Raw genomic sequence first — 27782 nt, 5'->3', positions numbered from 1 at the left:
TGGGGTGGGGGGCACGCCTGTGCTACCAGCTGGGGGTGAGGACGAGGAGGGCATCGGATTAGCAAAAATCAGTAAATCTGACCATCTGTCCGAGGCAATGTGGGGCACCTGCCCACAGGGAAGCTGGTGAACAGGACACTGGCGGAGACTGGGCGGGGCCCCCACAGACTGGTGGTTCCAGTGTTGGGCACCCCTGCAGAGGGGAGGGGGAAGGGAAGAAACTGCATGACCTCCCCATGGAGCAGTGTCCGGAGGTCAAAGGGAAATGACGCAGACCTCAGGGGCCAGCACACAGATCACAGGCAGGGCTGTGGTGCAGACACATCAGGACGCTACGCTCACAGTGTGGGCCCTGAGGGCTCCAGAGACAATGTGTGGGCTGGTCCGGACCGCTTTGTCTCTGGGGTGTTTGCCTGCCTGTCTGAAATATGCAGCATTTCCACGATATGAGGGGCACGTCATTCGAGGGGTCACATGACCCAGTGGGCACAAATCTGACTTCACGACGTGGGGGCGAAGTAGCAGCATGCTTCAGAGCTGAGGCAGAACATCCCAGACCTGCCGTGGGAAGCTGTGGTTGGAAGGGACCCTGCCCCCGTGAGGAAGGGCTTGAGGGGGCAGTGGGCGGCTGCCGGGAGACATTGGCATTACAGTGGGAAGCTGGCGTCCGGAGGCCCCTTTTCTTCATTTTAAATGCAGAGCTGCTGGGACCCCGTTGATAGGAGTCCCGCCCCCGCCCTCCGCCTAGGAATGGGGTTCAGGGCACCTCCAGGGTGGGTGGGTCCAGCTTCAGCCTGGGCGGCAGGATGCAGAAACCGAGACTTATTTTCTAACTGACGAGACAGGCATGAAAACGGACCACTTCCAAAGGTGTTAAAGTTTTCCTGAAAGACCCCAATTGGTTAGCTTTTGTTCTATGGTAGTTGAATTTGCCAAGCACAAATTTAAAAAGAATTTCTACGGGGCTGACAGGTGAAGGTCCTGGTGGAAAAGGCTTTAAAACCATACTCTCTGTGCCTCTCAGCCCCACAGGCGGCTGTTTGGGTCCCAGGTTGCACCATGGCCTGAAGCAAGCTGGGGAGTGGAGACAGGGGGAGGCTCATGGCCTCCCACCTGCCAGAGGCCTTCAGGGGAGGTGGACACTCCTGGAGGAGCCCCTGAACTCCAGTGGAGGGGTCCACCTGGACAGGCTTAGGGGGCTCTTCGTGGGGCACGTGCCTGCAGCTCTGGCTGGGCTGCATGGAGCCACCCACGGGTGGGAGACCCACACGGTGACTTCAACACCCTGTGGCCCACTGAACGTGGGGACGCAAGCCCTGGGCTGGTGGTGGGCACCCCTGTCCGATCCTGTTCCGAGACTCAGCTCAGAGGGCAGGCTGGGCAGGACCCTCACCCGCCCAAGCCCAGGACTCGAGAGGGGAGCAGGAACTTGGTGCTGCCCTCTCCTGGGGACCCCGAGGATCCCTTCATCTAACTCATCATCGTGGAGACCAGGTGGGATGCAAGGAGCAGTGCAGACACACAGGCCTCCCTGTGGCCTTTCAGACCACCCGCCATCTCTTCACCCTCAAGTCCTAGTTGGTTTTGTTTTGTATTTTTCTTACTATGGCACAACATACATAACATAAACCTACCATCTTAGCCATTCTCGGTCCAGCTTGGGGCAATAAGCACATTCACACCTTTGTGCAGCAGCCCCTCCATCATCCCCAGGACCTCCCAACTCCCCACACTGACCCCGTTCCCACCAAGTGTCCCTCCCCTCCCCAGTCCCCATCATCCACCTCTGTCTCTGGATTTGCCTCCCCCACGGACCTCACAAGGTGGAACCCTGCAGTGTGTGTCCTCCTGTGACTGGCTTACCTCCCCCAGCACGGGGCCCCAGGGTGCATCCCACTGGAGCAGCTGTTGGGACTGCCTCCCTGTTCAGGGCTGAGTAATACTCCATAGTGTGGAGGGGCTGTGCTATTTATCCTTTACCCATCCACGGGCACTGACAAGTTTGGGATCCTATTTCTTGCCGGCTGCACCTCCAGTAAGCTAGGCCTCCAGCTGCACAACCTTCAACACAAGCCCCTGAAGATGTCCATCAGGTGATAGACAAGCTGGATGCCAGGCCTGGGATCATGTGGGCAGCCGTGGCCCCCGGCCTCTCTAGTGGGGGGGACTTCAGGGCTGGCGGGCAGCTTGGCCCAGCTCTGCCTCAGGCTTTAGGGCTGCCCGGACACACCACATGTGCGTTATCCCTCCTAAGCCACAGAGAACCACCTCCAAGCCACAAGCAAACTGTCCAGAACCCAGGCTGAGTGTAAAGTCTCAGGGCCTGGCCTCCCAGAGCAGACATCCTGTGGATGAAGATCAAGCACCCAGGACAGACTCACGCTGAGCTCTCCTGGGCCAGCCTGGCTCCGTGGCCGCCCAACTCCGGAAGCCCCGTGCACTCAGCCTCCCCTGCACCCTGTGCCATGGGGCAACCTCCATCAGGGGCATCCTGGCTGGATAATCATCATACAGCTGTAAATGCTGAACACTGATTTACCCAAAAGCAGAGACAACTCTCCCAGGGGCTCAGGGGGCAGGGAGAGCCGCCTTGGATAGTAGTCAGCAGGTAGCAGGAGACTCCTGGACAACCACTAGATGCAAATCCTAGAACTGGGAGAAGGCACTGCTTCCTGAGGGCCGGCCGCACTGGCCACCACCTGTCACCATCGCTGGTCACCTGGACTGCCCCTATCCACCCTGCCTGCTGGAGAACAGCGTTCTGACTTAGCAGTGCTGCTGTTTACCCACTGGACACACAACTTTGGTAACAACGGGCTTCAGGGTGACAACAAATGCGGCCTTAACATTTCTTCCTGGAGCTCAGCCCACGAGCACTGGCTGCCCCACCTCTGGGAGCAGGTTCACAACCAGACTGAGATGCCCTGCTTGGCGAGTTCAGCACCCGCACGTGCTGGGCAGCCTCCAGTGGGCGCTTCCCCCAGGGCGCCGGCCTGTTCCCCACCTGTAATCTGTCACCAGGTGAGCCCCCATTTGCAGAATTTGGGGTAAATGAACCATAGTGCCCTCATGGCCAACCTTGGTTTTCTCCTGTCCCAGTGGGTGGCCATCCTGTTGGCCCTCAGCTCACCTGCCGTGGACCTCTGGTTTGCTTCCAGTTTTGGGAGTCCGATGGAAGAACAATGGCCATTGTTAGGGAGCTCCTCAGCCCAGTGCCCCCAGGAGGCCTGCTCGGTCAGGGACTAACAAAACCCCTAGGCATGTGTAGCCATCCCCAAGCTGTGGTTTGGCCCCAGGGCTCAGACCCTTCCCCATGACTGACCAGCATGGGAACCCCAGGGCTGCCTGGTTCCAGAGCATGTCCCACACCCAGGTACGCCCCAGTGGTTCCTGTGTCATCTCCCCTCTGCACCTGCTGCCAGTGGGCGCTGTCAGGAGTGGCCCTTCATGCTCCGACAGGAGCTCTCAATGGGGACAGCCCTCCAAGTGTCAGGGAGCATTTCTGCTCCAGTGAGGGAGCCACTGGCCCATTAACAAGGAGGGCAGGGGCCATCACATTTCCCTTCTTGACTTGACTCCCAGGAAACCCAGAGCTACGTTTCCTTGTTAGTCAACAACAGTTCTTTAAAAAGAACCTGCCTCTGCTTTGTATCTTGTGGATCTTCCTTTACTGTAATTTTCCAGTGTGTTTTTCAGATGGTTCAGAGCCCAGGTACAGCGAGGCTGGCACCCTTGCTGCTTGGCTGAAGATCATCTGTGGAGTTGCAACGCAGGCTTACGGCCCCCAAAGCGTCCTGCTCAGCTCCCCACTAACAGACACAGGGTGGCCAGGGAGCCTCACTCTGCCCCAAGAGCCACCCGGCCAGAGCAGGTGCTGGCCCATCATTCTCACCCAGAGGTGGACATGTGTGCACGTGCATGATCAGAATTTCAGCTGCAGCAGGGGTTGGGGTGGGGTCGGGCCAAACATCCCCCAAGGAGTGGCTGAGCGCCACCCATTCACAGTGGTGTGGTGGAGTGACCCAGAGTCCAGGGAAGAAGGAAGCCCTATATAGCCAGCGAGGTGCCCGCCCAGGGCCCAGGTCACCCCATTGGGGTCCCAGTCTGGCTGCTCCAAAGAGCTCCTCACCACGGGTATCCCACCAGCTGAAGCTGCCCTCACAGCAGGCCCCCTGTGCCCACAAACCAGAGTGGGGGATGCTGCTCTGAGACCAAGCCCCAGGGGCCACGGCCAGGGAGGCCCAGCCAGGCCAGGAGTGGCCACAGGAGGCCCAGGGTCTCATTCTGGAATAAGGGGGCCCATGCCCAGGCCCAGGGCCTACACCTCACAATTGGCACTGTGATCCAGGATGTAACTGGTTCTCATCATGCAGCCTCATTGTGTTCTGGGATCTGCAGTCAACCATTTGGGTCACAAATCTGCAATTTTAGCAACACTTGGTGGGCACAGCTCACCGCTCATCATGTGGCTGAGTCCTGAGAGTGCCAGCGGGCAGCTGCCCCCTCTCCCTTCCTCGCCTAGGAAGTCACTTGGTGCCACTCCTGCCTTCTCCCAGTTTGAAAGCTGACCCCTGACCATGGAGTAGAGTGTCAAAGGGCAGTGGACAAGTTTTAAGACTGCCACACCTGCACCACCGTCTGATCCTCTGCTGGGCCTGCAGAGCATGAAGGGCAGGTGGGCGGAGGTGGCCCAGCCGCCACACCCTGAGTGCAGCCTCCGCGCACTCAGAACCCTGTGACTTCTCAGGGCCCAAGGTACATGCTCTTCCTCAACGCACAGACAGAGCAGGTGCACTTCCTGGCCGGGAGGGCAGCCACACAGTCACTGCCAACGCCAGAAGAGGCAGGTGGCAGAGCAGGTGGCCAGAAACAATACCAGAAGTGCTGCCGCTAGGGGCCTCACGGCCTGACAGACATGCACTCTCTCCAGAAAGCTCTTCTGGCGAATGGGGTCACCTGAGAGCCATGGCCTAGGCGGGCTGGTTTTTATTGAAAATGTAGCCAGATTTTTCCTGAAATGGGTCAGCGAGGCCGTGGCATGGCCCAGAAGGGAGGTGAGAGGTGGATAAGCCACAGCCCAGACCTCTGGGAAAACGGCAGAAGACCAGGAAGCATGCGGTCTGAGCAGGGGGCAGCCCACTCCGACGTGCAGGGCCTGGGGCCGGGGCAGGACAACCCAATGTTGATGCACCACAGCTGACAGAAATGGGGGCTCTGGCCAATCCCTAAGACATTCTGGTAGAAAAGTAGAACTTTCCCTCAATAAGCAGCTCCCCTCGGACCTCGGGGGCTCTGGGAAGCCAGGATTGGTGTCTCTGGGCTGTGCCAGAGTGACAGTGCTCTGCTCTGAGAGGATCGCCTGTCTTCATCTATGAACAGTCTCTGACCGAGACAGGAGGGAGAGGCGGTCCTTTCGGAGCTCAAGTGCCTTCAGGAGGAACAGGGCCCAGCCCCTGGAAGCCTGAGACCTGCTGGTGACCTTGCTGGTCCCGGGCTGGAGCCCCGGACCCCTGGCAGGGAAGGCCTGCCCGCCGCCGGGCCCTAGGAGAGCAGCTGTAGCACGTGCCGCACACGCTGGGACTTCTCCAGCAGCAGGGGGTCTGTGCTGTCGCCTACCCCGTCCAGCTGCTGCATGAGGGCTTCAGCCTTCTGCACTGTCAGCTCACGTGCCCGGCCCTTGAGCCCCTCTAGGTAGGCCAGCAGGGTGGAGAAGTGCTCATCAGGGACCTGGAGGGGGAAGAGGACAAGTGTCAGGGGCCAGGTGGGGGCATGTGGCACATGAACACGAGTCAGGGAAATGAGATGTTCGCGGTGGGGACCCCAGCAGGGCTCTTGGCATGGCCACTGGCATCTCAGCCTTCACCGGATGCCTGCAAGGGGACTGTCCAGCCCGGTGTCCTCACGCCAGCGCCAGAGGGGCTTGTGGTCAGGCCGCGGCAGGCACCATTCAGCCTCTGGGCATGTCTGCCAAGGGCCCTCAGGCCACACCTGGTGCCCTGGCACATCACTCCAGGCAGGGCTCAGGGGCTGGGGGCAGCCTGCGGGAGCAGCCCCTGCTCCCATGCCCCACAAACGTCAGGCTCTGGACATCACTGCCCACACCCTTCTGAAATGCCACTGAATCAGCAGTAAAGACCTTTAAAGAGAAAAATCTGCTGGGGCAGAAGAATGCAGGAAAAGATAACTGACAGCATTTTGGCGCGGGAGATGAGTGATAACTGACTTAGCAGACAAGTTTACTGCTGAGAAAACCAATCATATTACAGATCACCCCCACTCTGCCCCCAGGACTCCAGAACCAGCTGGGCCGGCCACTTTCAGAAGTCAGAGTGAGAACAGAAGTGCCGGAAATCATTTAAAAAGCACTTGGTGACTCACATGCCTCCATTTCAAAACTCACTACAAAGCTACAGTGACCAGACAGTGCGGTACTGGCATAAGATGGAATGGAAGCGAGAGTCCACAAATGGACTCTACAGTCCTTCACATCTACAGTGAACTGACAAGGGTGCCAAGTCCTTCCCATGGGAAAGAAACAACTCCCGAGCACATGGTGCCAGCCGGCTGGGTGCCCGCACACAAAAGCATGAAGCTGGATCCCAACCTCACATTCCTATTCAAAAGTTAACTCAAAACGGATCAAAGATGTGCAAGTAAGAGCTAAAGCTATAAAACTCAGAAGAAAATATAAAACATCTGTGACCTTGGATTAAGCAATTTCTTACCTATGACACTGAAAGACACAAAAAAACTCCATATAACTGGCTTCATCAGAATTAGTAACTTAAAATGGTGAATGTTATGGTATGTGAATTTTAAAAACGAAGCAGTTTTCTAAACTAGCAGGTCTCTAGATTCCTTATTCCAATCAGCAAACTGACCGTCCCTTACCCGGGCCACTGAGATGGGTGGTCTGGGGGCTCTGTTCTGGGTTGGTGGGCCAGGTGCAGTGAAAGGGGAGAGAGTATTATCTGCTGAAGGTGAGCCTTCCCAACCACCTCCCCAGTGGGCTTCCAGAACCGCAGCCAAGCTTGTGCCTGCAGGACTAGAAAACTCTATCCTATAATCCAAGGAATACAAGAGAAGAAACCCAAAGATTCTGATACTGGGGTTCCTGAGCCCAGTCCATCAACCTGCATGGGGCACTCACAGTCCTGTCCAGCTTTGTGGGCCCCTCCTAAATAATGGTGCACCTCCACAAGGCAGCAGACATTTGAATAGTTTCTGATTCAAAGTCAGAAGCCAAACAAACCAAGAGCAACCTGGATAAAAGGTTAAGGAGGGAGAAGAAAAAATTAAAAATGTATTATTAGTATCCTAAGGGAAATGAGAAAATGTATTGCACTTATACAAAAAGTAAGTTGCTATAAAATGTACATTCACAGAAAAAGGCCCTGCACCCTTGCTGACACTTGTAATCATCTGTCTTTTGGTCGCAGCTGTCCTGGTGGCATGAGGTGGCAGCTGACTGTGGTTTGAGTGCACTTCCCCAGTGGCTAGTGATGTTCAGCAACTTTACTGGCCATTTGTGTATCTTTTCTGGAGAAATGTCTGTTTAGAGCCTTTGCCCCTTTTTAAATTGGGGTGTCTTTATTATTGGGTTAGAAGAGTTCTTTATATATTCTAGATATGAGTCCCTTATTAGGTATGTGATTTGCATATATTTCCTTCCATTCTGTGGCTGCAGTTTCACCTTCCTGATGATGATGTTGGCAGCACAAAGTTCTTGGTTTTGAAGAGGTGATGTTTGTCCTTTCCATTTGTCACCTGTGCCTCTGCAGTTGTATTTAAGACACCATTGCCCAGCCCAAGGTCATGAGATGTGTGCCTGTTTCCTTCCAGGAATTTTGGTTCCAGCTCTTTACTGGTCTGTGACTCCCTGTCAGTTTTCATACACGGTATGAGGTAGCATCACCCTCACTCTTTTGCGCAGGGACATCCAGCAAAACCAGCACTACTCACAGGAGACGGTTCTTCCTCAGGGAATGGTCTCCGCACTGCCACGAACGCGAGGATCATTCTGGGCTCTCTGCTCAGCTCCACTGTCAGCCCACCCCCGCCTCGGATTTGGCTTTAGCATCGATCTCATCCTATGAAACCCAATCTTATATCCTGCTCTGAATACCCTCGGGCACACACAGACACATGCACGCACACACACATACAGGTGCACACATGTAGGCAGGGGGCCACCACAAGGTCAGGCCTGTTGCCTTAGAGACTCGAAGTGAGGCTCCTGGTGGAAGCAGACACCAGCGGTTTCTGTAGACAAGTCCGCCCAGAAGGCCACGACAAAGCCGCTTTAGGTCATGGTCTCTGCTGCTGTGAGCAGGCAGCTCTGTGCAGAGTCCAGGTGAGGAGTGTCCTGGTGCTCTCACTGTGGAGTGGCAGAGGCTCAAGGGCGGGCCACCCACAAGCCCGCTGGCACCCAGAGGGAAGGGCAGAACTGCAGGAGCACCCCAAGGGAGTCTGGGGGCACACCGACTGTGGGCCAGGAGGCAGATGTACCCTGTGGGCAGCAGTGGGGCATCCAGGGCAGGCCTGCCACCTGTGAGCTGGTCCTACAAGCTGCCCCCCATGGTTGGGGCAGAGCCTGGGGGGTGGGCAACAGGGAGCTACTGTCCTGGGTCCTGTTTGCTGCTGCACTGGTGGCTGAGGGGCTGCTGGGAAAGAACCCCAGGGGACAGGCTGCCTTCAGCCACAGGTTGCTGGTCACAGGGCAAAGCTGTGTAGAGGGAGGCCTGCAAGGCTCCAACTCCCATAGGGCAGGCCTCCTCGGGGGTGGAGAGGCAATTCCGGGGCTTGGATCTGAGGGGAGACAGGGCAGAAATCCTCATTTACTTGGAGGTGGAGCTGTGAGACTGGGTGGGACCCAGAGGCAGGCCAAATGCACCAGGCTGCTGGCGGCGCCTCAGTCCTGCTGGGGCAGCCAGGCCACTAGTGGTTTCCATTACAATAAAAGACTGGAAAGTGTGCTCACCTCCAGTTCTGTTTAACTGGGCTCCCAAGGCAGAAAAGAAGTGCCCTGTCTATAATCCAGGGACCTGAGCCGCAAAGGGTCTCATTCCTGCCTGGGGCAGTCGCGTCCCCAGCACCCCCGCCTGCTGACTGGGGGAGGGCAGGGCCTCTTATCAGGACTTGGTTCCCAGGACTTTAGACCGTCAAACAGCCAGCATGGCCTTCTCCCTCCCATCCACCATCTGGGTATCTTGACCAGGCACTGCCCTGTATCCCAGTGTTTACTGACCATGGCCTGTGCTGGGCCCTGACTACCTCCAGTCCCCAGGCGGGCTTTCAGACACACCTGTCCTGTCTGCAGGGCAGCCCAGGCAGCCTGAATGGATGGGAGGTTTCGAGAGGTAGGCTCTGCTTACCTTCTAACCTGTCAGGCTAGAGGATCCAGGGGTCCAGGAAAGCTCAAGCCCCTGTCCTCCTGGGATTCACATTCTAGCATGGGCACACAAAACATGTGACTACAGGGCGTTAGGAAGCAGCGAGATGCCAAGGCCCCAAGGAAACGTCTCCATCAGGTGGTGAGACAGCTGGATGTCCCTACGCAGAGGAAACCTCACTGACGGCACCAACAAAATTAACACCACAGGGATCCAAGGCCTAAACGCAGGAACCCAAACTACAAAACCCTGAGAGAAAAACTAGGGGATAGCTTTCCTCACCATGAATCAGGCAATGCTTTCTTAGTCACAACACCAAAACCAATCAACTAAAGAAAAAAATGGAAGACTCAGACTTCGTGGAAATGTGAGCCTGGCTCTAGGCCACCATGTGGTCCTGGGATGACTAGGCCTCCGGGGATGGGCCTGAATGAAGGCAGAGGGCCACCTGGCTGGGGCAGTGGCTCAGGGCGCCCTCGGACCCCTCCTCTGGGGGCCACAAATCTTGCAGCATTCAGGCAAGTTGGAAGAGGCCTGGCAGGAGGTAAGCCAGCCGCCACCTCCCAACTTATCACAGAAGCACCTTGGGCTCTGGGAGGGGAGGGACAGTTTCTGGAATATGAGCCAGTAGGTGGTGGGGGCAGTGGGGTGCTGCACATGGCTCCCCACAGGCTCCTATGGGGCACACCTGCTCCACAGAGTTCTTGGGACTGTCTGCCCCTGGGCTTGGGCTCCTGGGAACCAATGTCTGGTGCCCCACTTGGGTAGGGGCAGGTGCCCTGAGCTGCCAAGTGGGGAGCTAGCACAGGGCTGTGCAGGATGGTGGGCTGTGGGGAAGGGGCGGTGAGAGGCTATGGCCATACAGCTGACAGTCTTTGCCCCTGCCCGAGAGTCTTCCCCACCTCATGCTTGTGGCATATCTCAGAGGTGGGCTTACAAGTGCCTCTTTTACGGAGGACCCCACCCCACCCGTGCTCCAGGGGAACCTCAACCTTCTGCTGGGGCTGCTACAACACGGTGAGGATCTCGCCAGTGATGGGCAGCAGCTGCCGAGTCATGAGAGTCCACCCTGGTAGCGTGACACCAACATGACGGGGCACAGCAACGCCCATCCTCGAGGACAGCACCAGCGCCAGATGCAGGTGAGGCCCCAGAGACGGAAGAGAATGTTGGGCAGTTGCCACAGCACAGCTACCCGTGGGGCTGGCTGTGGACACCAAGGTTCAAGGACCTGGGTCTGGTGAGAAATGGATGTCCCTGATCCCAGAGCAGACCCCAAAGAAACAACAATCGCTGAAGGGGTAACTTCCCAGGGGAAGCCAGGCAGACACCTGGCTCCCACAACATTGGCAGTGTCCCATCTGGGTCTGCCCAGGACAGACAGACCCAAGTGGCCATGCTCTGCAGAGTAACTTGCCTCTCCAAGCACGCTGAGGTCAGTGAGGCCAGAGAAGTTCCAGGCAGAGGCATGCCCACTCACATGGCCGTCACCAAGGACAGGCCAAGTTGATGGCGGCCACACGGACTGAGGCTGGTTCTGAGGCTGGATTGTAGGTACACAGAGAACGTCCTTTTCTGCAGGAGATGCACACGCAGTTCTGGGGGGTGACATGGCACCTCCTGGCCTCAGCCTCACCCCCCAACTAGGAGGAGGGGCATGAAGGCCGCTCTCCTGGACCTTCAGCAGCCTCCTTGGGGAAGGTCCAGCTGGACGCACCTTGGCAGGGGTGTCAGGGCCCCTGCGGCAGGGGCAGGAGCTCTTACCCAGAACCCCGTGCAGAGCCTTCCAGGGCCTGGCTTCACCTCTGTGAGATCAAGGGCTGGACTGGGTGCTCCCAGAGCCTCCCCAGCGGTGCCAAGGCCTCTTTCTTACCAGTGCCTGGATAGGCCCTGTGAGAACTAGCCTCGTGGAGGAGTTCCCTGGCCAGGGCTGGCTGCTGGGGCTGCCCTTCCTGGCCCCCACTGCAGGGGAGGCCGAGTGAGGAGGGCCTGGGGACCTCAGGCCAGTGTGGCCCAAGCAGGTCTTGCCAGTGGGCCCTTCCTCTTCCAGTCACTGGGAGACCTGCCCCCCACCCCCCACACAGTGCACACACCTTGTACCCTGGGAGAGCCCTCACCCCACCCCCTGCACACACCTTGTCATGGTCGTACATGTGCAGCAGGAGCCAGGTCTGCCTTGTCTTCTGAAATCTCCAGCTCTTGTGCTTTTGGGCCCAGCTGGGAAAGCAAGGACGTGCCCTTTTAGGTGGACAGAGGAGCCCCAAGGGTCTGCCTGCACCACCTGGCTGGGGAATGTGTGTCCAGGCCCCTAGTGTCTGAGGGGTTCTGGGGAGACCCTCCCCAGCCTGAGGGCAGCAGACACAGGGAGTATGCCTCACCTCCAAACGCCCACTGGGGGCCCTTGGCCACTGGGCCTGCCTCATATCTGCAACAGGATACGAGGAACACGTGGTCCAGGCCACTTGCCAGCCCTACGATTTCATGACTTCAGAATCTAATGTGAGCATTCTGAACCGTGAGCTCAGTCATTGACCCAGAAGTGTTCACTGCGCTGTGGCAGAGACGGCCCTCTGGAGCCACGGTTGGAGGAGAGAGGAGCCAGGGACCCCAACCCCAGGGGCCACGCCGGTCCAGCTCCTCGGAGGTCAGGGAACAGAGACACGTGGCTGTGCCAGCCCCTCCACATGCCAAGGACACAGCAGGAAAGTCGGCCGCCCACACGGAGCCACCTGGGGGCTGAAGTACAAGGAGCAGGCAGCTTCAGGTGCCCTCGTGGGCATCGTCAGGATGGGGTGGCTGCTCCTGCCCCACCGGCGGAGAGCCAAGCCCTGGGACAGAGGCTCCAGAGGTAGAGAGAGGCTCCCACGCCCACTCAGGCACTGACGGCTGTCTGCGGGAAGGAGGCTGTGCACCAGGAGTCCGCCCGCTACTCTCCGGATGTTTGCTGGGGGAGTTCAACCATTCTGTCTGGACAGTGGCTCCTGCTGGGGCAGGTGCAGGCGTCACACCCACACTGTGTTCTGGGGCAGCAGGCCACCCCGCGATGGGTGCTTTGAGCAGGAGTCACAGGGGCTGGGACACACCAGGCCACCACCCCCCGCCTTGGGGAGCAGACGCCCCAGCTCCACCATTCATTGGCATGGCCGGGGTAACAGACTTAAGGCAGCAGGCCCATAGGGTGACGTGTCCAGCTTCTAGAACAGAGCCAGGCCTGGTCTCTGGCACCAGCAGGTGCAGCCCTCAGCAGGGCCCAGGCAAAAGTGTAGCCCGAGGAGGGGAGGCAGTGTCAAGACAGAAGAAAGCAGGACAGTGCGTAAACAGAGGATGAGACAAACAGAAAAGAGGCAGCTGGGCCAAGGGCCCTGCCCCTGTACCCAGGAAGCCACCACAGCCCTGGGGACCCCTCTGCTGGTTACAAAGTGACTGCCTCCAGGTCCAAGGGCACCCTCAGGGTCTGTGACCTACTGGACCCCTCACAAGTGCTCCTTTGCCAGAGGGTATAACAGTAAGGAGAGAGTGCTGGGGGGACACAGTGGGGTCCCAGGGGAAGGCTCCTCCTCCCAGGTCCAGCACCCTTGGCCCCTCCTCAGCTCTGCAACCCAGCAAGTCCCTGCCGTCTGTGGGCCACAGCTGCTCTGGGCTCGTCCCAGCCCTGGGGTTTTGGCCACCCTGGTGCCTGCTCTGGTGAGCCCAGCATCCTCACCCTCACTATGATGGTTCTTCATAATGAATTCCCCGTTCAAGTTACCATGGGGCTCTGTGTCCCAGCTGCACCTGCCCTGCAAGATGGCACCCGACCTCACCCACCAGGGTCTCTGGTGTTCCCCCTGGGTTGGCAGAGCGGGCGGAGGGAGATGTGGCAGTGTTGAGACCACCACCACGGACCAGGACTTGGCTGCCGGGAGCATTACTGCTGCATTGTAACATGGATGCACCATGAGCTAAATTAACGCCTCCTACCCAGTCCTCGGGTCTTGGTCAGCTGAGTCCACACAGTGGCTTAGTGTGCCAGGGCACACACAAAACCAGGGTGTGCTGGGCCGGCTTCAGATAGGCTGAGTGGGCCCGCAGAAACCCGTGGCAGGCAGGCAGGCAGACAGGCAGGCAGGCAGGGGGCCCCAGACAGACGAGAAAGGTGGGACCAGGGGACAGAGGGCTATGTACATTTCCTCCAGCTGGGAAATGAGAGGCAGGGCATGCCAGGGGCCAGTACGAGGGCCACCTTGAGAAGGCAGTTGTCCGCACCTCAGGCTGCACCCCTGGTGAGGGTGCCTCAGCACCCTGGATGGCGGTGAGATGGCACAGCTCCTGCTCGGATGCCAGGCCCAGGGCCCACCCAAGACACACGGGGTAGGGAGGCTGGCAGGTGCAGTGCTTGTTGTGGGTGAGCCCCAGCCTCTGGCAGATGCTCCCTCCCGTGTGAGTCCCCAGCACCTCACAGGAGTGACAGCTGCTGCCTGCAGTCGCCTCTGGAGGGCAGAGTTTGGAGGTGCGGCCACAGACCCACTCCCCACCCACTCCCTCCGGGGCTGGCAGGAAAAATGACCTTTTGTACAGCAGTCTTCACTGCAGAAAATCTGAGTGTGCAGGAGGGAGGTTTGTTCCAGGGCCTGGCCTCGAGCTGTGAGCTTTGTGGCTCGCCCGGAGACCCAAGGCCTCACTGGCAGCCAGGCAGTGCTGACCAGGGCAGGAAGCGATGCCACTGCGGCGTGTGCTCTGGGCTGCATGGGGTGCCGTGCCAGCCCCATGACTCAGTGAGGGTGCTGAGGACAGAGAGGACCTCCAGATAGGGCCCGTGAAGGCAGGTGACAGCGGCTCCAGCATAGGCCTGTGGCCATGCTCCATGAGGAGACACTTCAGCTCCTGCCTTGCGGCGTGGACGTGGCTGGTTTCCAGTCACGACGCATGGCCCACTGAGCCCTGCGGGCCTCACACCTGTACCCCAGGCCCACCACCTCTCCTGCTCCTGTCCAGGGCCGGCCCCCACCCCCAGCTCCCCACCCCTCAGTGCCGCCACAGGGACCCTCCGGCCACCAAACCACGGTGGTCTTCAGTTCTCACCTTAGAGGACAGTGTCTGTACTGAAGGCCCCGCTCCTGTCACACAACAGGGAGACATGACCTGAGCTGGAAGTGCTCAAAACTGGAAAACCTTCTCACATTGGTGAGAACTGAGATCTCGAGTGGCTCTCTGCAGGGCGTGGCTTCCCAGCCCCCACACCAGGTCTCGGCATCTGCCCGGGAAATGCTCACCACTCAGGGAGACACAAACATCCCATCTTCCTGCTATTCCTGGGTTGGTGGCATTGCCACCTGCCTGCCACATGATAGTCATGGCCTCCCTGACACCCTCTTCCTCACCCCACAGCCTGTGGATTGTGGGCAGGAAAACACAGAGCTAAAACCTACCATCTTGGCCACCTTCAGTCCAACTCAGGGACATTAAGCACATCATACTGCCGTGCAGCAGCCCCTCTGTCGTCTCCAGGCCTGTCTCCCTACACTGACTCTCTGTCCCCTGACAATGTCCCTGTGACTGTGACTCCCCAGGGCCTCCCCTCCTCATGGTGTGTGTCCTCTTGCGACAGCCTTGTGTCATGGGTGCTGTGTCCTCAGGGTCCCTCGGCGCTGGGGCAGGTGCCAGCATTTCTGTCCCGTTTAGGGCCGATCATGTGCCACTGTGGGAGGGACGCCCTTTTGCCATTGGTTCACCACTGGGGTGCTGCCACCCTTCAGCTGTGAATGCCGCTCCTGTGAACGTGGGCGTGCAGGCTCTCACTCCTAAGTATCTCCCAAACCTGCCCCCCACTCCCATCTTTATTATGCCCACTCCTGGGCTCAGGTCCTCATGGGCCCCCTGCATTTCCCAGCAGCCCCTCCCAGGAACCCTGGTCCAGTGCCCATGGTGGTCAGGACATAGTGGTGCAGCAGGCCAGGGCCCACTGATGAATCTGACAAGTTCAACTTCCCAGGTACCAGGTCAGGCAGGCAGTGTGACTTTGTGAGCTACTTATGGTGATGAAGGAACTGGGCAGGACAGCAGGTGACCAGAAGCTGCAGGCTGCTGCAGACACGGGGCCTGCAGCTGCCCACCCACAAGCAGGTCACCTGGACACTGCAGCTCCTGGGCCAGGCTGGGGTTCCAGGGTGAGGGACCCACCCTCCAATGCTCATGGGCACCCAGGAGCTAGGGAAGGCCAAGGTCACGGCAGGCCATAGGGACGAGGCCTGGCTGGGCCCCAGGTTCAAAGCCCTGCACAGGACAGAGGACGGAGGATTCCTTCTGCTGGGCAGCAGAGATGGGCAGGTGCAGAGCAAGCGAGATGCGGCTCTGCTGGTCAGAACCCACCCAAGAGGGTCCCAAGTGGAACCTGGGGGCTGTGCAGGGGTGCAGAGCAGGAACAAGTGGGACCCCAGGGCTGCGGTGGGTTGGCCAGAACAGGCGGGTGAGGGAAGAGGCCATGGAGTGGCCTTTCCTCTGGCCCACATAGACACCAGAGAGTGATCCCGCCCTGCTCCAAGGACCCCAGGGGCAAGGCCCTTTACACACACTGTTGGGAGCAGTCACTGGCCATGGCTGTGGGGTGGCAGGCATCAGTGTGTCCACCAGCTGTAAGCCTGCTGGGCCCAGCTGTCTCCAAGAATCCCCAGCCTTAGAGGAGAAATGTGGTGGAGTCTGGTGCTTGCCCACAGCCTCCCTTGCTTCCAAGGCAGGAAAGGGAGGTGGGTAGAACCCCAGGATGCTGAGCAGCCGACTCACCAGCTGCTCAGCCCGGTTCCAGGAACATTCTGCTTCATACAAAGCCCAGGGGAGCCAGGCGACTCCAAACTTCTTCCTAGAAGACAGGGCTCTAACAGCCCTACCGTCTTCACCATGCCCTTCCCAGCCTGTAACTGGGCTCATACATGTGTACAACACGTACACAGCCCCACAGCCCTGCCAGCTTTCCCAGAATTCCCTGCAGGGCCTCCCAGCAATGCCGTCCCTGAACCCAGCTCCTGGTTCTGAGTCCTGCCCTGTGACGATGGCGATGGCAGGGAGAACGCCAGCAGGGCAGTGATGCCACCGCCGGTGGCATGTCATCTCAAGTAGCAGGAGGCCTTCAGGACACCTCTAGGCCATTATTTTTTGGATTCTCACTATGCTATAGGGAGAGGTGGTATGAGACCCCTTACTCTGGGCCTGGTCACTGCCCTGTCCTGGGCTGGCACAACCCTCCTGGCACTGTGGTTTTTGGCCCACAGCCTGGCCTGCCTGAGCACCTCCCCAGGAAGCCTTCCCTGACTGCTCTGGCCTTGGGGTGGGCTCCCCTGCCGCTGTGGCACCGGGCGTGGACAGCTATCAGCCCTGGAGTCTCCACCTGTCACTGGTCAACGAGGCTCGCACCTGCCCCTTACTGACCTGTGTCCAAGCTCCCTGCTCCCAGGCCGTTTATTCCTCGAATGCCCCAATGGCCTGCTGAGGGTGAGGGCGCCAGCTCATGGGGGCCCTAACCCGCTCCAGGTCACAGCCCCCAGGATAACACAGCCCAGGACCTCCTGGCCTTGCTTGCCATTTAGTCTGGGAGCGTGCTACCTCGAGGCAGGCCCTCCCAGCCTGGAGTGGTACCGTTTCCCTTGGCTCGACTTGCTGGCTCCCGACCTGCAACACCTTCTGCACTCAATGCTCCTGCCCTGCCAAGCATCCTCCTACCAACTCCTTCACACCCAGGGATGTCGGCCGCCTGCCTCGATGGAGAGCCAGCTCAGCCCTGGCCTGAGCTCCCTGCACACTGCCACCTGCTATCTCTGGGACCACCACATAGGACGTGGATGGCAATGACCTCTGGATGGGGATAATCTCCCAGATGACTCTGAAGAGGAAAGCACCCCCTGAAAATCCATGGCTAATGGGTTCTATGAAAGTGGGGAGAGCCCCTGGCCAAATGGGCTGTGCTGACCTCCCCTGGGCCAGCTCACTGTCCCTCTCCTGTCCTCCACAGCCAGATGGCCCACACTCCCAGGACAGCAAGGACTCCAGCCAGAGGTGAGAAGGCCCCCACCCCATGAGGGTGTCCACCACTGGCCAGCTGTCCCCACAGAGCAGCTGCGGATCCCGGGAGCATCCTGTCTTCCTCACTATGGGCACAGTGCCCTGAGTCTGTCACAGATGCACCTGGTGACCCCTCCAGGGAGGGGGTCAGAGAGGAGCTCAGCTGGCTCCCAGATTATCCAAAGTGGACCCTCAGCAGTGGGAATGCTCCTGTTACCCTGGGGCCCATGGTCCACTCCTCCATGTGTACCCGCAGCAGAGGAAGATGGGTCCACTCAAAACCCACACATGTGTGCCCTGAAGCATAGTTCACAGCTAGAAGAAGGAAATGCCCTGTCTAGCAGTGGATGAACCAGACTGTCTGGACACAAACAACGGCATACCATTCTGCCAAGAAGGAATGGCATTCTCCCGCAGGTGGGTGCTCGGTGACAGAAGCTGGGCCCAGGAGGCCACGCACTGAATGATTCCGTGCAAGGGAGTGTCCAGGGAACCCAGGCCACAGAGTGGGTGAGCAGCTGCCACCCCCTGGGCTGGTGAAGGCAGAACAGCTGGCTGTGCGACTGTGCGTACACTAGAACCACCAATGGCACATGCTAAATGGGACCTGTGTGACAGGAGACTGTCTCAAAGCCACTGCCCACAGCAAGAGCACCACCATGTCCACGTGGCCAGGCACAGGGACGGCTGCCCTCCCAGCGTGTCCACATGGCCAGGCGCAGGGAAGGCCACCCTCAGACTTAACTTGCCAGCTCTGCCATTTGAGTACAGTGAGTTTGATTTGCAGAAAGCATAACCCCATCATAACCTGCTTCCCGGCAAGAGGAAAACCAGTAGGGGCCCTGCCAGGATATGTGACTCTGAGCCCCCACAGAGGCCCCTAAACGTTCTGGTACAAAGTAGTCCGCTATGCATTTGCCAACGCAGGCCAGACTCTGCCTGCTTCTAGTGGACCGGTTGGTTCCAAGGCCTCCTGCTGTACCGTCCCAGGTACTCTGCCCCCGCAGGCCCAGGGGTCCCCGGGGAGCTGGCTCTGAACCACACCACCTGGGCCCTCAGCCCTAAGCCCTCCCAGGCTGTGCAAGGAGCTCTACTTACCCATGGAGGTAGTCCAGGGCCAGCTGGGCCCCGGAGCGCTGGGTTGGCAGCTTGGGGGCGGGGGTGGTGCCTGCCTCCCGCAGCCGCTTCCTTGCCTCCTTCCTGAGCTCCTTCTTCAGCTTCCTTTCCAGGACCCTCTTCTGCTCGGGGGACAGTGCAAGGTCCGTCTCCTGCCCAGCCCCACATGCCGCTGTTCCCTGAAAGGAAAGGGGTTGCAGGCCTGTCAGGGCTTTGGGAAGGGGAGCACTGCTACAGGCACCGCTGGTGGTGGGTGGGCTTCAGTCAGGGACCCTCGGTCTCCCAGCCATGCATGAGGCTCCGCAAACCCCTCCCTGCCCTGTAACTGAGGAGGGGGTACACGGAGTTCTATACTCTGGGGACCAGCACCTACTCAGAGGCCCTGTGGGGAAGACCAGGTGTAGCTGCTGCCCCCAGCACCCCGGAGTCACAGCTGCCTGGGGTGGATGTTCCTCCCGTGCACCTGCAGACGGAGCTCTGGGCCTGTGGAAAGCCGCACCCTCCTGTGATCCTCATGGGTGGGGGCCTGGCTCAAGGGGGACTCAGGCTTCCTTTAACAAACAGCATGCACTGACCCCTTCTGGTGTGCAAGCCCCCCACACTCCTGAGAACAGGAGGGGCCCGGGTACTGCACACCTTCCCTGAGGGCAGGTGGGCACAGTGAAGGACTGGCTTCTGTCCCCCAGGGGGTGGTAGCCTCCTGGAGCCATCCTTCCCCTACTGCCCCCTCCCACCAATCAAACAAGTGTCCAAAGATGGGTGCGGGGCTGTGGGGACGGCAGTCATGGTCCACCCTTCCTCCTAGAAAACCCAGAACACTCGTGTTTGCTGATCCAGGCAGATGCACCAGGGGCTCGGCTGCTGCCCCCAAGCTTCCAGGAAGTCGAGCGCCCTGCTCACGGGCAGCCTCCCTTCCTTTCCCCTCCCCTCCCCATCACCAGCAGATCCCCTCACACAACTCTGTCCCATGACAACCTTTGTGTTCCCACTCCACACCCGCTCCTTCCTTCCGGAGCTTTCTAAAACCATGGTGCAGCTCTCTCAGCTCCCCTTTCTGCCTCCTACAAAACCAGCTGGAACTCACCAGCCTGCAGTGGCTTCAGGGCTGCATTGGGAGGGCCCTGGCAGCCACACACTTACATGCACACTCCTGACACACATACACTCTCACACACACCTGACACATATACTCACACCCTCCTGACACACATGCTCACACTCACACTCGTGACACACACACACTCACGGACCTCCTGGCTCTTACCGCACAAACAGGGAGAAGTGGCAGCTGTGTGCACCCTGCCTACAGACAGAGCAGGGGAGCAGCCCCCCGCCCACCACCACACCAGCTTCCAGGGCCAGGAATGCCTGAGCCCCCAGAGGAGCCAGCAGGGGCTCCAAGCCCAAGCAGCTGCCAGAGGGGACTTGGTTTTGAGTGGGGTTCGCTGAAGCCTGGGAGACAGGGCTTTGATGATGAGCTGTGGACCTCACTGAAGGCCTGTTTCTCCCTAGCTACCTGCTCAGGCCCTCCAGGGTCTACTTCCTGTGCCCATGCCAACAGGCTGGGGGGTACCACAGACAAGCTGGCACTGAGAGGAGACAGACAACCTTCCACCCACAGGCCAGTCCCTGCTCCTCTGCAGCCATGCAGGTGGCAAGGAGCCAGCCATCCAGGCCTAAGTCCCTGAAAGGTAAGGACCATGGTAGCGGGGGATCTAGGGCACCTGCCAGAACCCTTCCATAGGCCACCAGCCCTGGCAGCACACTCTGTCCCCGAGGCCGAGGGCCTGGTCATATGAGGGGGGCCCTGACCCGTCTAAGGACTGCTGGGGTGCTCTGAGAGGGGCGTGGTCTCTGCAGAAGGGCACAGGAAGGAGGCAGTACAGGGCAGCCAGGGCCGTGGGCTGGCAGCAGGCACCTGAGCCTGATGTTTCCCAGCACAGGCCTGGGTGCAGCCCCACATGAGGAGACACCACTGAAGAGTCCAGCCATTTCTCCTAGGGTTTCTATGACAACCAGCATTAAGGGTCTCTGTCTACACAAACCTGGAAACTGTAGAAATAGCTTCTTTAAATCACTCCTGCCTTGGCCAATGGTGCCCCCACCATGGCAGCGGCTGGGGCCCACACTCCGTGTCCCCAGGGAGCTAAGTGTTTCTCAGAGGAGCTGCTCAGAGAGCTGCAAGGCCCACCCTTGGCAGTGCCAGGGGTCAGGCAGGTCATGGGAGTGTGCCAGGCAGGGGCCGAGGCAAAATAGGGGCCCTCACCCTGGCATGGCCCAGGCCAACAGGCCTCTCAAGATAACTGGAAACAGATTTATAGGTGAAATGTGTTTTAAGGCTGGTTCTAACTAGACATCGAATGTTAGATGGGCCAGACCAACCACTGTGTGTGAATCAAGTGAGGAACTTCTGACCCGAGACCGAGGAGGAGGGGACCCAGGCCCCAGGCAGTCAGCTTGCAGGGATGGCCCTCCCACTGGGCCAGGCATCCTTCCTGAACCCCAACAGGCTTGCGGACATTCCATCCTGCTGCTTCCCTCGGGCTCCTGCCAAGGAAAACCACCAGGGCCCCTCTCCTGCCAACAGTACTGGGTGGGAGCATGTGATGGCCCCTCTCCAGCCCGCGGTCCCCCAGTGCCCACGAGGAGCCCTGGAAGAAGGCACGTGGGCATCCCTTCTGTGAACAGCCAGCCTGGCTTGGAGGTGAGACAGGGGCCCCCCAAGGAAGGAGGAAAGGAGACATACAGACACAGCAAAGTATACCCGACATCGTGATGTCAGGGGGATGCAGATCAGAGCCACAGTGAGGTCAGCTCACACCAGCCAGGGTGCGGCTGTCAACAAGACAAATGGCCAGTGTTGGCGAGGATGTGGGAAAAGGGACCCTGGGCGTGTGGCTGCCATGGGGAGCAGTGTGGTGGCACCTCAAAAACTAACACTTTAATACCATGCAAACCAGCAACTTCACTTCTGGAAATCTACCCAGAGGAGAACCTATGTTCACTGTAGCACTATTTACAACAGCCAAGATACGGAAGCAACCCCAGTGCCCATTGACAGATGAATGGATGGAGACGTGGTACATATGCATGATGGAACATTACTCAGCCGTCAGAAGGAAATCCTGCCATTTGTGATGACATGGATGGACCTAGAGGATATTATGCTGAATGAAATAAGTCAGAGAGAGACAAACACCAGCTGATTTCTTTCACACATGGAATCTAAAAAGCAAAACAAACGAACAAACAAAACAGATTCATAAATACAGAGAAAAGACTGGTAGCAGCCATGGGGCACTGGGATGAACTGAAGTGAAGAGGGAAAAGTAGTGGGGACGTCTGACATCTTGCTCAAGGTGGTTACATGAGTGCACACACACCAAATGTAGTCTAGGATTTGTGCATTTCACTGTGTTTACCCCAGTAAGGGAAATGCATCTCCCTGCAAGGTGCAGCCTCACCCTCCCCTTCAGGGTGCCTCTGGGGCAACACCTGACTCTGTGGTGCTGAATCCCAGACTGGCTCAGGGTTTGTCAGAGGGGCCAGGCAGTGCTGGGGGGCCCACAAGGGACACTGCCTCACAATGGCCCGAGTATGCCCAAGGCTGAGTGGTGCTCTAACTGCCACAGGGCAGCAAGGCTGCAGAGGGGCCAAGCTGCCCACCCTGGGCTCCAGGGCGAGAGCAGCAGCCCTGCGGCTGCCTTGAGCTGGAAATCGAGGGCAGTGAGGACTCTGAGATGCCTGTCTGCGGGCTGCCCAGGGCAGGTGTGGGGTACCGCTGTTGCTTCTCTGCTTGACCACCTCCCAGCCTTCCAGGAGTGCCTAGCTGCCCTTGGGGTGGACTTGACTTTGGTCAAAGACTGTCTTTAATTTTTCCTGGGCCAGTGCCCTACGAACCCAAGCAATGGTTTCAGTGAAAGTACAGAATCTGTGCCTCCTGTTCCTGCATTGCTGGAAGGAAAAGAGGAAGGTGGCAGTGGGGGAGGGCTGTGCCAAGAAGGGACCTGGCCAGGGCCAGGGCAGCTGCTCACCATGGGCCTCACTCAGTCTCTGTGGGAGTCTCAGCATTTCTGGCCCCAGCCAGGTGGGTTTCCCATTGCTGCTAGCATGATGTGAGCGACCACAGCTGTTTTGGGGTGATACCATAGGAGAATTGCAGGCTGGGAACTGTGTAAACTGGTGGAGCCGGAATGGGACCCAGGGGATTGTGGAGGGGTGGGAGGCCCCAGGGCAGAGGCCGGCTGGTTCTGGGACCACAGCTGGAGACTGGTGGGAGCAGCGTAAGGAGGGGGGCAAAAACACATCCAAATGTGTTTGCCAGGGGCTGTCCGCCAGCTTTCATACAGCCGCTGACCCTAGCGGAACAGGGTTTAATACAATTTTCCTTCTGATTGAGAACGAGCTTTCTCTGGTCGCCGATGATCTGATAACTCTCCAAAGAATGAGGTTTTAATTAGCAAATAACAGTGTTGACCTACTCAGCACTACTGCACACAGCTCCCAGAGATGCCCAAGGGCTTGCGGACAAACTATGGAAACAATGAAAAATCTTAAAAGGAACACAGGAGCCCAGTAACAGCAGCTGGTCGGGGCCCCTTCTGGGGACAAACTCAGGGGAAGACAGGGTCTTAAGAAAAGGGGGTGGGGCATGAGGGGGACCACAGCTGCCTGGGAGTGCCCCCTGCCCCGCCCGGCCCCACCCTGTAGACGCCTACAGGGCCCTCTCCACGACTGGAACACCACTGCTCCCCAAACAGGCGCAGATGCATGAGTGGGTGTCTAACTGCAGGGGCACAAGCACAGAACTTCAGAAACATGTTGTACCACACTGCAGCCCTGCTGTGCTTTGGCTTTTGAGATTGGACAAGATACAGAATCTGTTATTACGTGAAATAAAGCATCAGCAACATGTTCTCATCTATAATTGGACGTCTCTACGGTTAAATTTCAAAAGGCACAAAAGCCAGGCACTGTGTGTGGGCAACTCCAGGCAGGCCGCCCAGACAACGGCTGCGGCACCGAGGGGCCAGCACGGCCAAGGGACCCCGAACTTCACCTCCACGGTCTTGTTTCAGCACGTTTTTTGTGGACTACATAAGTAACAACGCAGTGTGGTAGAGACGCATTTAGAAAGTAAAACCTTCCCAGCTTCCAGGCAATGAAAAAACCCCATACACGCACTCAAAAAGCCACACACCAAATGTCCCACAAACTGGGGGATTGGGTGGAGCCCTGGATCAAAGGGGAACCACAGCAAGGCTATAGAGAAAAGCTGGCGCTGTGAGCAGATGCAATGCACAAAATGAATGACACTTTCCTTTGCCCCAGTGACTCCTGCAAGGGACAGAGAAAGGGCACTAACTTCATTTGAAAGGTTTCCATAGCCTCACCCCAGACAGAAAAACCCTCAAGGGCGGGAGGCTGACAAGAATGCAGACAGGTCCCAGGAAGGCACCTTTCCACTCTTGTCCTAGGCAGGGGCTCCTGGGCTGGGGCTCCACAGGGGAGTGCTGGCTCCCGGTCCCAGGCAGGCAGAACCTCCAGCGCCCCAGCCCGCATAGCCCCAGGGGGAAACCCAGCACCATTCCCCACTAAGGGATCCACAGAAGCCAGAGCGGGGTTCTGCAAACTCCAACCAACAGGACACGTGGGGAGAAAGAGCCTGGGGAACACTGCCCCAGGAAGCACGGGCAATGCCAGCTGTGGGCACCGGGATGGCAGATGGTTTCAAACTCCATGTGTCCTCTCCATCCTTTCCTTCACGAGGCCACCTGTGAGCACAGGCCTGCCATGACAACAGGTGCCCTGGAGGACCCCTGGCAGCCACGGCACCCGTACCCTCTATGCCCTCTCATGAAGGGACCCTGCCACCTCTGGTGGGCACTCGGCCAAGGCCGTGGGGGCGGTGCTGGCTGTGGATAGCCAGATGGCGTGTCCCTGCAGTGCCCTCCTTGTCCTGGGCTCTCCCTGCACATCCCCTCTTTGGGGGCGGGGGCTCGCTGGCTGCACATCTGTGTGGCTGCACCAGGTCCACTGCCCAGCACGCCTGTGACCTAGGTCCACTGTACACAACAGTTCCCTGGGGCAGGCCAGGGCCCCACAGGTCCGGGGTTGAGGGCTACACAGCACCTGGTGCTCCCTGTCGGCCCAAGTAGGGCGCTCCAGAGGGCTCTGGCTCCCCAGCTTTGCCCACCTGCTCTGGGCAGTCAAGTCACACCCACAGTAATTTAGGGCCTTAACATGGTGTGCAGACACCCTGCCAAGCACACTGAGCTGCCAACCACACATCAGAGAACCACCTCCACCAGCCCACCCTGACGGCCCTGTCCCAACCCCAGCTGCCCTGACAAACTCTCGGGCCATCTGAAGACCAGAGGCCCTGTGTCTGCCAGGCCCAACTGTCCCAGGGGGCCTGGCAGTGGCCCAGGCTGGACACAGTGCTGCAGGGGAGCCAGGGGCATCCCCGGCCACAGATGTGTGGTCTCACTCTGCAGAGAACATGCTGGTGGTGAACCCCCTCCTCGTGAGGGCTCTCGCTGGTGGGACAAGGAAACTTCAGGAACCTTTTGCAGCAGCTCATTTTTGCAAAAAACACAAGCAGTAGCCAGCAGGATGGATGATTGTGCAAGGTGCAAAGCCTACAGGGCCTCCTGTCCCTTTCCTGGGGTCCCCTCTGCACCCCAACATGGTGCCAGGCCTTCAGAGTGAGGCTTTCCAGTCCCCATGTCAATTTGGGGATGAGCAGCCCTGTGGACCCTCTGTCACAGTCAGCATGAGGGGCAGGCTTCCCAGGAGTTCCTGCAGCCACAGGGCAACACCAGCCCCACCCTACAGTTGGGGGGCTGGAGATGTGGGGTAATGGGGGCAGCTGAAGATCTGCTGTAAGGGCATCACTGAAGGCCATCACCCAGACCCAGTGGAGCACCATGGGAGGCAGGGTGCAGTACTCCTGTTTGCAGCCACTCCCACAGCCTGCTGAGGGCTTCATGTGCCCGGGAAGGAACCACAGTGCTGGCCATGCTCCCCCCGACCCAGATGCCTGGGTCCTGCCACGGCGGCATACACAGGGTTGGCTGGTGTGACCCACCCAGACCCCTTCCCACAGACCCGGAGGCAGTGTCTGGTTTTGAGCCGGGCTGTCTGTTAAATGAGACATCACACTTGGCTCCTCACAGGCCCACCGCCACATGACACACAGGGAGATGCCGCCCATGCCCCGTCATGAGCTACACCTTTCACAGCTACATCAGGCACCCTGGTTGAAATGTCCAACTGCTCTGCACTCAAGCATCTGGCATTGCCTCTGGGCCCAAACTCAGGCTCTGGAAGGGTTAACAGCAGCTCTCTGACCCAGAGTAGGGTCACTGTAATTCCCAGAGCACCCCAGGAGTGAAGGTACAGTGCTGTCCCTCACCTGGAGAGCTAAGGGAAGGAGCCACCCACCCCCAGGAGGCCCTGTCCCACGGGCAGAGCCAGGCAGGGCCAGTTCTGGAAGAGGAAGAGCGGTGGAGGACGCCACACAGGATGTGGAAGATGGAGCAGGCCCACCTCCAGCCGCTGAGGAGAGCTGGGACGCACCACGGACTTGTCCAGACCAACCTGGAAGACAGGAGCTACCAGACGCAATGTGCACAAGGTTTTTCAAAGCAAGGCGAACTTTTTTCCTCAGTGAAATCTTGTGTGGAAGCCCAAACTCAGAAACCGTGGAGCTGCTGAGGATCCAGCATCCCAGGCTCACAGGGGGATCCTACCTCCACCTGTTTGCACAGTAGAGTCATACCTCTTTATTTCTGTGAGGCATTTCATTTTTCAAAATGTGGTAGAAGAAAAACTCCAGCAGGAGACAAAAGACTCAGGACCCACCCCAATTTACATAAAGATCCAAATCCTCCACTGTGAGCTCGAATGCCCACAGCACAGCCCTCGTGTGCTCTGCATGAGGTCACCCAGCGGGCCAGGGTCAGCACTTGGACTCAGTCCTGCCTGACCCCACCACACGGCCAGACAAGGCCCCACACTCAGCTTCTGGGAGGAGGGTACCCATGGGCCTGCAGAATAGCCACCTGGGGAGGGGAGGCTCTGCACCCTGACAAGCCGGGAAGCGGCTGGGGTGAGGATGTGCGGCCACTGCTAGCCATGGCTCCTTCCCACTGAAGGGAGAGCACACAGGCCCTGGGTCTAAGGCCCCATCCACCTCTGGAGGACGACCAGTCGGGAAGCAGAGCCTGAACTCGGCAGAGCCGGCCCCAGCTCCTCCCCGCGGATGCGACTCCCCAGGCCAAGTGTGCACTGTCCTTGTGCAGCAGCCTGCCTTTGCCAGACCTCCTTGTGCTTCAGCACTGAGAAGGGACCACAGTGCAGAAAAACACTCGATGCTCTGTCCCCTCATAGCTGTGGAGCTGGGAGCCCTTGGGTCTGTGTGGAGCTCAGTACCCTGGTGAGAACCTGATCCAAAAACCAGAGGGGAGCAGCTGACATCAAAGCCAGGGTAGCCTGCTTGAGTGTCCCCAGGCCCACACCAGATGACCCCATCTCACCCCCCACTGGCTCTGGCTGAGAGCTGCCCCATGTCCCTCCTGAGCCACCCAGTGCCCCAAGACTAGTCTGAGATTCATCTCACCAAACCTCCAGACATAGGTGTCACCAGGATGGAAGCCCTTTTCCCACTCTCCTGGGGTCTACTCCTTCCCCAGGGTAAACCCAGCCTGTGCTCCAAGCAGGGGGTGTGGGAGTGGGGATCCCCCCCAAGCCTCACCTCAGGACCAGATGCATGACCCGGAGGATCTGCCGGCTGCCTCTGGGAGGTGGGGACGCAGAGGCTGCCCACGTGAGCCCTGCACTGCTGGGGGCCTCAGGCTGTGTGGGATGGGGGGCAGAGGTCAGGGCTCTGCAACTCAGGTAAGATCAAGCCATTTACGTGACCCCACTGCCAGCAGATCATTGTAATGCCCACAGCACAGGCCAGGAGGGGCCCACCTGGTGGAGAGGGCAGAGCTGTCACCTGTGAACCAGAACTTCCTGCTGGCCTGAGTAGTTTTAGGAGCATCACACTACAGGGTACAGAGCCTGGGGTCTGGCTCCCTCTTCTTCCTTCAAAGTGCCATCAGGCAGTGGCTGCGAAGGTGCTTCAACAAAGGGTCTAGCGCTGGAGCCAGGAGCACGGGCTGCTTGTCAGGCCACCCTGGGGTACAAGCCCCCAGGAGTGGGGCCTGTCACAGCAAGTGGGCAGTGCTGTTTCTC

General features: G+C 58.8%; 1 protein-coding gene across 7 annotated transcripts in view; it reads right to left on the bottom strand.

Annotated features, from left to right (window-relative positions):
• Positions 1 to 2350: 2350 nt before the first annotated feature.
• C10H7orf50 (chromosome 10 C7orf50 homolog) overlaps positions 2351 to 27782 on the bottom strand; it is a 116573-nt gene continuing 91141 nt past the window's right edge. The window contains exons 2-6 of one of the 7 annotated variants that reach the window (XM_057487477.1): positions 27298 to 27518; positions 18913 to 19022; positions 18522 to 18718; positions 5563 to 5727; positions 2351 to 3754 (exon numbers count right to left, since the gene is read on the bottom strand). In XM_057487477.1, coding sequence (XP_057343460.1) covers positions 3668 to 3754; positions 5563 to 5727; positions 18522 to 18718; positions 18913 to 19022; positions 27298 to 27314 — 576 coding nt within the window. In that variant the 5' untranslated portion in view covers positions 27315 to 27518 and the 3' untranslated portion in view covers positions 2351 to 3667. Of the gene's footprint in view, positions 3755 to 4970; positions 5728 to 11527; positions 11610 to 18521; positions 18719 to 18912; positions 19023 to 27297; positions 27777 to 27782 lie in introns of those variants that run through there. The other 6 variants (XM_057487476.1, XM_057487478.1, XM_036932872.2 and 3 more) reach the window with 6 other exon arrangements.

This window comes from Manis pentadactyla, chromosome 10, assembly GCF_030020395.1.
Source record: "Manis pentadactyla isolate mManPen7 chromosome 10, mManPen7.hap1, whole genome shotgun sequence".
In the NCBI taxonomy this organism is placed as follows: domain Eukaryota; kingdom Metazoa; phylum Chordata; class Mammalia; order Pholidota; family Manidae; genus Manis; species Manis pentadactyla.
This window is presented reverse-complemented; position numbering and strand designations above follow the sequence as displayed.